This window comes from Podarcis gaigeae, assembly GCF_964106915.1.
Source record: "Podarcis gaigeae genome assembly, chromosome: 11".
In the NCBI taxonomy this organism is placed as follows: Eukaryota; Metazoa; Chordata; class Lepidosauria; order Squamata; family Lacertidae; genus Podarcis; species Podarcis gaigeae.
Window position 1 is genome coordinate 38,037,356 of NC_139687.1, and position 11,128 is coordinate 38,048,483.

The window sequence follows — 11,128 nt, forward strand, 5'->3', positions numbered from 1 at the left end:
CATGCTGCACAAGGGCAATCAAAATGCAAGGGAAGCATGAACTCTTTTCTAGTCCAAATAGGAAAATGCAGTTGTTACAAAGTGAACATGGTTTAGAGAATACGAATAATAATAATAATAATAAAGCTACCAGTGTTCTGACCAATTTCAATGACTTACCGTTTGCAGTATCCACTTAATATTCCATAGAAGAAAGGTTTGGACATTGAACCACAATGATTAGGGGTGGGGGAGAGTCGCTACTAACCTGGTTGATCATTGTCTGTTCCTACTCTTGCTGGACTTGGTGCCACAGGAAGAGGTCGAACAGGCCGAGGCTTTGGAGTTGGGGGACAAATCTTTTTTCTTCCGATATATTCTACGTAAGTTCCTGGGAAGTCCCCCCTTTCTCCAGTAGTTTCGTTATAACCATTCAGCCAACCGATTTCCTCAGGTTTCTCTTCTTCCCCGTCATTGAATCCAAGGGCCACTAAAGTACCTTTATTCACAGTTAAAATATCTCCCAGGTGTAAGTCAATGTCTTCCTCTCGTTCTTTTTTGTAATCGTATAAAGCTCTGTACTGGTATCCTTCTGCACTCATTTTGGCAAAGGTCTTAACATTCAATTATTTTAGCGAATAACAGCAACACAGTGCTACTCGGTTTTATTGTATATACAGCGAAAGAAGTTATAAACAGGGGAAGTAACGTGTCAGTTAGAAGGACTGTAACACAAACATATAAGAAGCACCAGAATCTGTGGCTGTACAGCTGAGGCTGTCTGCGCGTCTTTTACATTTAATCAGTGAAATTTCAGAAGAGTGGACTTTTATCTATGTATAGACTCCCAGCTAGTTCCTTTTCAGGTCAGCTTGGCACTTATGGGCACAATTTTTCAAGGTGGGCTGAAAATTACTCCTTGCTGCACCTCCTTCTGATGTACTTGCTGGAAAATGTTCACTTTTCTTAAACTTTTTGCGGTGGAGTTCTGCACACATACTTCACCTACGGAGGAAGAAAAAAAATTCAAACATGAAATTGACGTAATTACTCCCATTCTCATTGAAGGCTCTAACTATGGTAAGTTCAGGTTCTAGTGGGGAATGTTTCAGAAACAAGTGTGCTGGCACGGAACAAAAATTATAATGGAAGACCTGACAAAACAGACTTCAAACTAGAACTCCAAGGAGGTATGCCAACCCAGAAAAGAATCCATTTGGCACCAAGAGGAAGCTCCTACACGAGCACCCCTCTTTTCGTAATATAGATAGGGGGTGAGCACTAACAACTTCAGTGCACATACTGACAACTAGTTTCCAGTGCGCTACTTCTTGTAGTACTGCCTCTACATTGGAAATCAAGACCAGTCTGGTGGGACAGAGCAAGATGGAGCAACATTGCTTGCCTGGCTTCTCATTGAGGAGGTCACTGCCAATAACTGAGAGGAGCACACTGGTGTGGAAATAAGTATGGTGTGGGCAGAGAGGTGGGGGCATCAGGTTGACTGCCCCCACAGCATGCCACTCTCCCCACCATCTCGCCTCTCTCAGTTATCACCAGCGACCTCTGCATTGGGAAACCAGGTGAACAATGCTTCCGCATTCCAGTCCAGGGGTTGCTAGAATGGATAGTTCAGTTGGTTGGAGCGTGGTGCTGATAATGCCAAGGTTGCAGGTTTGATTCCCGTCTGGGACAGCTGCATATTCCTGCATTGCAGGGGGTTGGACTAGATGATCCTCGGGGTCCCTTCCAACTCTATGATTCTATGGGAAGTCCCCCTAATAAGTGCTCATCCTTAATGGCCAAGTCACCCCTGCTCTCTGTTTGGTGCACTTCCACCCCACCCCTCGCAAATTACTGAATCCCTATTTCATACATATTTTTTTTTACAGAGGAGCTTAAATATCAGTATCAAACTTTATTTCGGTCACAGACCAGCATAAGATAAGACATACAGATAAACTGAACACATAAGACTTAAAACAGGTATGGGATAATGACTGGCAATTAATTTATCATACATGCTTAAAAAGATAGAAACAGGGGCAAACAGTTAAAAGTGACAATAAGGGACAGAGCGTGAAGGCACACAGGTCTTTCATCTTAGGCCTAGTTTGTGGCGCAACCATCCTTCAACGAATATCCATCATGGCAGCGCAGAATCTAGTGACTGAGTATGGACAGAGGAGCTTAAGTTCTAAGACAGGAGAAGGCAGGAAAGGGGCTCTAGGGCTCTTATCTTTAAAATCTGCTATACTCCTAGGGGATCAGTGCTCTTCTCCCTACTGGTCTACCTTCTCCAATGCTGAGGGCAAGCATGAGAAAGAGTGAATTAAACTAGGGTGGGTTTAACCCATGGCATCCTCCCAAGCTTGCCTTCTTGCTTTGGGGTGGTTCTTTTGAGAAAAGAAGCATTGCTCGAACACAAATTGATTTTATGCATGAAATCACGTGCCTCCATTTTTTATTCCCTCAGAAACTATACATTTAACAGCAAGGTTACAATTTTTCTATGAAGACTTTAACCTACTCCTTTCATATTTTGATGTGATTTCCCACAGCTTTATGTAACTGTACTGAAGCTGGACCACCTAAGGAGCAGTATTTTGTCAGGCTGGGGGAAGTGGTAAATACTTAAATTAGACCTGGAGCAAAAGACGAGGCTTGAACATTTAAATCATGTTGGTGTGATTACGAAGTTTAAAAAGCAATACACTGCTGTAAAATACTATAAATATACACACTAAACACTAGCTTACAGAAATCCAGAACAGTAGGTGCCTTATAAAGTTTTTATTATTTCACCTGTTATTCATTCTACAGCTATAGAAAAAACTAAATTCAAATCATAATCTAATTGCTGCATTGCTGTACCAACAAGTGAAAGCATTCACTTAAACAGTGAAAACCTTTTAAAGCAAAGAATAAAATGTCTTAAGGGGGCTATGTAATTCTAGCAGGTGAGACTATTTACAGGATAATATTTTTTTTATACTGCCACTCTGCCATTTGCTGCAAAGTATAATGAATAACGGTTATGTGAAAATTCCAACTGATGAATTAATTCTGCCAAAGAAATTCTCTGGAAGAAACCCCGCTCTATCCCAGTTGCAGTAGGATCACATAACACAATTTTTGAAAATCTGTATTTCATGAACTATGGCTCATAGTAGAATAGATGTGGTATCCAATCCTACATTTTCAAAGTCACAGAAACCATTTACACATGACCTAATAATTCTAGGATCAAAACTCCTTCAGTAGAGTTAAGGTTCTTACAAAGTCATTCATGCATCAAAAAGCATGAAAATTATGAGTTAAGGAGACAGTTTTGTCTTCTGCACCAAAGGCAGTATACATGTTCTGTACATGTTCTGAGCCACACTGGGATCAGCTGCACTAAGGGGGGCTCATTTTCAGTGCCTATCAGCTGATGGGAAATGAAACTGAGCCCTGCTTCGTCCATTTGAGCTAAGTGTGGTTCAAATTCCCACTCAGCCATGAAGCTCACTGGGTGATCTTGGGCCAGTCACCATCTCTTAGCCTAACCCATGGGTTGTTGTGAGGGGGGATTGGGGAGGAGAACCATGTACAGCCATACCTCGGGTTACAGACACTTCGGGTTGAGCGATTTCGGGTAGCGCACCACGCCGAACCCAGAAGTACCAGAATGAGGTACTTCCGGGTTTTGGTGCTTGCGCATTTGCAAAAGAGCTAAATTGTGCTTTGCGCATGCGCAGAAGCGCCGAATCGCGACCCGTGCGTGCGCAGACACAGCGCTGCGGGTTGCAAACATGCTTCCCGCACGGATCACATTCGCAACCCGAGCATCCACTGTACACCACCTTGATATCCTTGGAAGATAAAGGCGGTATATAAATATAATAAATAAATGAAAATAAAATCGGATGCTTGGATTCAAACCACAGCTGCAAATAGACATTCTCCATCTGTAGCAAGCACCTTTGAAGTTATCGCCTGATGTCACAATGGGACAAGTGATTACCTCCCGCACCTGGTCAAGGTACCTGCAGAGGATAGTGGAGGTTTGGATCTGGTCCACAAGCCAGAAAAGGTCCCCTGCCCCTGTCCTACATGGTCCTCAAGTTTCTGGGTGTTGGAAACCAAAGAGCTTTCTAATATGTCTCCTGAATTTGTTCTTAGGACCTGGCCTGGGTTCACACATCATGGTAAACTATGGTTTACCATGACTGCTCATACTGCATCTACTCTGCTGCTCGCTTTGCTTAGCACAGAGAAAATAAATGTGAACCAGGGCTTACATTTCTTTCTCTTCAAACAAGCCAAACCTTGGCTTCTGCTCATGGCTCGTCTGAAGACAGGGAAAGCATGAGTGCTGGTTCACATGTAACATTCAGACAGCACTCTGCTTTGTTCCCACCCAGCTCAGTAAAGGAAGGAGTGTGACGAGCATGATTTGTGGTATGCCATAGTTTGTTACTGACCATGGCTTACTGTTCTGTGAAAATAGGGCCACCATAGAAATGTGGGAAAATTAGAAACAAAATAGAATCTCACACAAACAAAATATTGAAGCTCAAGATACTGAGATCCAGAATAGTGATGGTACCACTGTTAACTTCTTTTCTCCTACATCCAGCACTTTGCTTCTCTATATACAAATAACTTCTTACCAAAGATTTCAGTGAAGACAACTGTACTGCTATTATCACCAACTGGTCCATTAATAACACTGGTTGAATGATTAATGATGACCGATACCTGACGACTGTATTAGTGAGTTCACAGGAAGAAGAGGAATTATGTGAAGAAACTTGTAGCACAGATGGCTTCACAAGCAATAGCAATGACGCAGATTCAGTAGCATCAGAGGATAAAATGTGGGGAAATATTTCTCAATATAACCGATGGTTACTAATGAATGTAAATGTTTACTAAAAGTTATCATCTTTTTCTGTATCTAGACCTGCAATGTGCAGTTATGTATGAAAGAAGAAAAATGGAGCACAAAGTCCCATATCTCTGTCTACCGATGACTGGCAAATATATTGGAAGTAATGATAACAGGACCTTTGGTTCTCATGATCTTAAAAACATGGGATTTTACACCATGTTTACTCTTCCATGAGCCACACTTCATAATATATGGGGGAAAGTGCCTTTTGATCCCCTACATCTCCAATGCACTGAGGAAATGTTGGTGAAGACTAATCAATAAGGACAACCAATCATCATCCGTCAACAGAATTATTTTCATGCATGTTGTCATTTGCCTGTGTGACTGTAAGCCAAGTGTAAAAGAGCGTTCCTGTGTATATACACAACGTCAAGAAGCAGTTCTGCACAAGTCGCCATCTATCAATATAATTAAAAGGTGAAACTTTTGGAAAGAAAGAGGAGAAACAGACCTCCTGCAAGTACAGTCCCTTCCCAAACTCCTACTTTGGTTATGTTAGTTGGGTATACTGACTGCTTTGATTAAACAATTACATTTGAGAGCCAGTAAGCTCTGTTACAAGTGCCTATTCCCCACCACCACCTCTTCTGTCATTCTGTTACACTCCTCACTGCAAAGCTGCCCCTTGGATTCTGAAGATGCCACAAGTTATCAACCATCCAAAGGCACCATGTAGCGTCTCTACATAAGCTCTTCTCCCACAGTACTCCAGCCTTTCTGCTGTACTTAGGAACCCACGAATGAACATGCAGTATCACTATATGCTAATTTTCTCCACTCTCTGGTATCTGCAAGAAGGGGAAATGATGCATTGAAAGAATTGATATGCTACAAGGGTGCCAGCTCCTGGGGGCTGAGGCACTGTGCCCCCCCCCCCACGATCTTGCACAGCATCCTGATGTCGTGCAAAATCGCATGCACGACAACAGGGTGTCGCATCAGGTCCCCTCGGTCCTCCGGAGAAGGTGGAGCCTCCAAGTTGCTTGACAAATGCAAATCCATCTAACAAAGCCCACCACCAAAACTCAGTGGTAAACCTCTTAGTAAGGAAAAAATATGCATATCAGTAAATATATTTACTGATTACACTCAGTAAACAGCCTCTAATAGAAAAGAAAACCACTTTCTATAGATACAGCATGCAGAATTTTGCACAGCATTGCCACTGCACCTACGGGATTGTGCTATTGCCCAGGCATCAGGCTCGCCTAGAATGCTGGTCTAGATAAACCTTTGATCTGATCCTGCAGGGCTCTTATGTACTGGTGGAAGCTAGCCAAACATCTTACATTGGATTTAGACTCTTGGAGTATAGTGGTGGGGAGGTAAGGTTATGTGCCTCAACATGCCCCCACTAAGGAACTGAACACTTCGGCATTGGCTATGAAAGTCTACTAATAACTCTAGAACTTTCACACCTATGCCTAGGAACACATCTGGAACTGGAAACAAGGGGAAATGCACCGTAAGTATTAATTAAATTGTTCTACAGTGATTTCTGTGTACATTGTTTTCGTCACTAATTCTTGCAACAAACAAGCAAGTCCACTTAAACACACCTTGACTTGAGAGTCTGGAACATCGCCAACACTCAACTAAATATATACACAACCTGTGCCAGAAAATTAACACTTCTCCAAATATCTCAAATGCTTTGCAATATTTATTATCACACTAAGAAATAGTTTCAGCTCCACAAGCACACAAGTGTGTGAGGAGGCCTACTCACTTTGCTCTCGTTGCCACAACCATTTTGGCACACTGCCAATTAGAGTTCTTCTCTAAACACTGTAAAATATGTCAAGTTTGACCTATTTCCCCCCTCCCCACCAGTAGAGAAAGATAGCACAGCCCCTCCACCCAGCCCAACAAACTTTCAGTTAAATCTGAAAAGGGAGGGTTGCACTGTAGATACAATACGGCCACAACCCCCTTGAACCTCAGGGTTGACAATGCATCACATGGGAAGCAAATGTCCCAAGTCGCTTTGTTAAGTGCTGAACCTCTCTATACCCATGTACTGTATTCCCCAAATGCAGCAGTTTCATTTTGCCTTTTTGTTATCAGCCAGTACAAATCTGTATTGGAAATCAGGGCCAAGCAATGGTCTTGCCCAGCAAACCTCTAGCTGTTAAGCCTATTTTCCAAGACAGCAAACTGATGGATCTTACCAACACAGCTGCCGTGCTCCAACACTTCCATAATACTGCAGTATTTATACCAGCAAGTGATAGGGTACAGATCAGTCTCTGGTTTGCAGTCAGTTTGAGAACAGCAAAGAATCTCTCAGGATAGACTCAACTGTTTCCTTGACCAAGACATTTTAGTATGAGTTTTCTGCTTCTGAAGTTGTGCCGAAGAGCTATTTGCTCTGCCTAAGACATCTTTATGACCTTACACATTAAGCAATAACTTTTTAAAAGAACTATTTACTTGTTACATTTGTTCTTTGTGCTATTAATGTGTTCCACAAGCCAATCACATTTTAAACAAAATTAAAACACTGTCTCCAGCCATTATTGTAAACAGTCCTGTACTAATTATAGGAGCTTTTAAAGATGTTAGAATGCAATTCTCTGCACATCTATTCAGAAGTAAGTTCCATGAAGTGCAATGGGGCTTACTCCCTTATAAGCGACTACAGCATTGCAGGACAATCCAAGTACTATATGCAAACATTATTATGATCTTTTAAATAAAGTGGAATTGGATTTGCTGATCAAGAAGCAGAATGCCCATTAAATTTATGTGGTCCAGATTTTATCCTTCTGTAGCTTACAGGTTTTAATCCTGAGGAGTAATGGGATTCTTTCTTTATAGCAGTCCCTCTACCTCAGAACAGTATACAGTGGTACCTCGGGTTAAGTACTTAATTCGTTCCAGAGGTCTGTTCTTAACCTGAAGCACCACTTTAGCTAATGGGGTCTTCTGCTGCCGCCGCGCCGCTGAAACACAATTTCTGTTCTCATCCTGGGACAAAGTTCTTAACCTGAAGCACTATTTCTGGGTTAGCGGAGTCTGTAACCTGAAGCGTATGTAACCTGAGGTACCACTGTGCTCTGACTGTAGAAGTCATTCCCAGCTCTTCTGGCCAAAATTATTTAACAAACTGGTACCTTATACTTGCAAAGCATCTGTTCTACTATACAAATTTTTAGACTTTGCATTCATTCCTCAAAAAGCTTCACATTCAGACTACAACTGTGTACTTACTGAAATAGAAGTAAGTTTCAATGAACTCAACAGAACTTGCTACTGAGTAGACAGGCACAGGATTGCACCTGTGAGTGTCATAGCCTTAAGTTATAATAGCTCCTCCTGTTGGCACCACAGAGATTTTACTAGGGTGTTGGTTTTTTGTTTTGTTTTTGCTCCCTTATACATTCAATTAGTTGGTCTGTATCCAATTAAGTTCTACTCACAGTAGACCTATTGAAATTAATAAATAAGTTAGTCAAGTTTATTAATTTCAGTGGGTCTACTCTAAGTAGAGATTATGTTGGATACAACCTAATGTCTTAATTTTTTTTACATTATGGGTACCACACACTGGATTTTTTCTGTTGATGAATTAATAAAAATATAACCCAGCAACACACATCATGTGAAAATGCAACACCCTGCTTAATTCCTTTTGCAATTCCTTTTCCACTTGTCATCTGAATGGCAAGAAATTACTCTGCCTATTCAAATGGTTCTATGCATCTTATACCCTCTTTTTTCAGTGTGGGCATGTTTTAATCCAATGCTTAGAGGCAAGGATTTGGCAGCAGAAAACACAAGACTTTCCTCTCCCCTTCCTGAACTCAAATCCTTCAACCAGCCATTTGTTCCTCCAGAACCAGACACTTTCCATTTCCAGGAAAGACACAATACACTAATAAAAACTATTTTTCTAAAATGCCACCAGTAAATCCCAAAGCAAACACAATGCAGCACTCAGGGATAGCACAAGAAGTTCGCTTAACAGCTCCTTACACTTCACTGAAATGCAGCTTTGGCAACACAAGCTTCATATAATATCTGGGCTATGAATTCAACAAACTGCATCTCTGCTTCACATTGCATCTAATTAAAACCAGTAAGTCTCTCTGTGTATTCCGGATAGGGTAGTAAGAGTTTGCTTACTTATTTATAAGAGAAATTAAAGTTTTTCAAAATAGCAAAGACAATACATGTAGAAAAGAGCAAAGTTATGTTGAACAACATTGTGCAAATTCGGTACTTATAATATGAATACATTACAGGAGGGGGGTAGCCTTCCGATACATGATTAAAATTCCTATCAGAAAAATGGTGTGAAGCAATTTTCCAGATGAACTTCCGTGGATTGCTCACTTATCCAGAGAATGAGATTTTAGTGTCAATATTTAGCCAGCTTTATTTAGCATCAACCAAGTCTAGCACCTTGTGCTCCACTCTTGCCATTGCACACTGTCTAGACCAAGAAGTGTTGCCATGCACTCTTTTGATTCGCTTCCCCACATAAGCCAGCAGTGTGGACTTCCTCACGCAGCACAGCCGCTGTGCAAAGTCCAAAGGCAGAAAAAGGAAACGTGTTCAGATTTTGAAATATAAAGTCAGCGAGAGGGTTTATTCCTTCCGGGTTTTTCAAACGACCTGTAGCCGGTTGAGAATTCGCCTAACCGCGATGCATGCAGTTCAGCGGAGCTTCAACTCTGTCGGCCGCCACCAGCACCCAAAAAAGGGGGAGGCAAGGCAGGGAGCACGAAATATTTAAGCCGGCAATTCCTCCCTTCCTCGCACCCTTCTCAGTCCCCAGACCTTGAGAGTGGAGGGCACCTAGGCTGGTCTGGGGCTGAGGAGCGGGGCTGCCATAAATGCAACCTCCTGCAATCCTGAGCGCCCTTTCCCAGAGAAAGCATTTTTTCCTGCTTCGCAAGCTAACCAGCTGGCGCGGGGATCGGGTCTCGCTGCTGCAAGGACGCCGCTCCGCTCCAGTTCAACTTCCTCCAGCCAAGCCAGCTGGGCAGGGGAGACGGGAAATGAATGCAATGCAAGGCTTTGCTTGCTTGCCTGCCTGCCTGCCTGCCTGTCACCGGGAGGGGAAGAAGCCGGAGCCGCGCGCAAGAGAGAGAGAGAGACAGCGAAGCCCCCCTGCAGGCGGCAGGAGGCCTCGCGCCGCCGAACAGGATGTCTGCAGCGCGCGGCCAAGTGGCGTCCCGGCCCCGCCGCCGCCGCCGCCGGACTCCCCTCCGCACGCTCGCTAGGCCGGCAGCAGCGAGGCAGGAAAGGGAGGCGGGCGGCGGCGAGGGGACGGCGACGCGGGAAGGAAAGGCTCTCACCTTCGGCTGTCACGCACCCGCCCGGGCCCCAGCCGCGCGCCCTGCAGCGAAGGGAGAGAAGCCGAGCGCGCCAAGCCTCCGTCTGCGCCTGCTGCTGCTTCGCCGCCGCTACCACAGCAGCCCTCGCTCGCCGCCGCGCTGCTTCCTTCGCCTCAGCCCCAGCCAGCCAGGCAGCCCGAGCCCAGCGCAGGCTGGCGTCCCTCCCAGCTCTCCTCTCGCCCCGCCTCCGCTCCCTCACCCCTGCCAACCCGCGCCAGGCCTGGGAGACCCAAGCGCCGCCTCCCCGCCCAGCCAGGCTGCAGCTTCTCCAGCTTTGCTCTCGCTCTAGCCGCCGCCACAGCTGACACCGCAGTGGCCGTCCGCTTCCCCTCGGGCTGCTTGGCGGTTCCTCCTCGCGGGCCGAAAAGGTTCCTCTTGCTGCAGCCCGTCTCCGTTCGGGTGGCGGGCCGGAGGAAAAGGACCGGCCATTGACCCGCTGAGATGACAGTGAACCATATGGAGGGAGGGGGGGAGGAATTTTAGGGGGGTGTGGAAATCCCCAGCGCGCGCCAAGGGGATCGAAGACCAGCCAGGCGCCTTTTTTTTCCTCGCTCAGACGTTCCTTCCCTGCAGAATGGGCGCCTGGCCACACCTGCACCTTTCACAACTACCTGCCATTTGCACGCCTCTGTAAATGGGTGCGGGGGCTCCAGGTGGCTTCCATAAGCTTCAGCCAGCCAAGTCGTAGGGGCTGAGGTCCCTTCGGCCCACCCAATAAAATATTTGAGGGGGCCGCCCCCCACAAAGTTGATGGGCATTGGCATTCAAATGGTGTGCATGTGCCACATCTTGTGATAGGTTATGCAGGACAGGGCTTACTTGCCCCACCCCCTAATATTTTATTCAAGTTGGCACCCCCTGACCA

General features: G+C 44.8%; 1 protein-coding gene across 2 annotated transcripts in view; it reads right to left on the reverse strand.

The window, feature by feature from the left end:
- Positions 1-10,533, reverse strand: part of PIK3R1 (phosphoinositide-3-kinase regulatory subunit 1) — a 61,996-nt gene extending 51,463 nt beyond the window's left edge. Inside the window, exons 1-2 of one of the 2 annotated variants that reach the window (XM_083703534.1) lie at positions 10,225-10,533; positions 248-984 (exon numbers count right to left, since the gene is read on the reverse strand). In XM_083703534.1, the coding sequence (XP_083559660.1) occupies positions 248-581 (334 nt within the window). In that variant the 5' untranslated portion in view covers positions 582-984; positions 10,225-10,533. The other variant, XM_083703535.1, reaches the window with a different exon arrangement.
- Between the last annotated feature and the right edge of the window lie 595 nt (positions 10,534-11,128).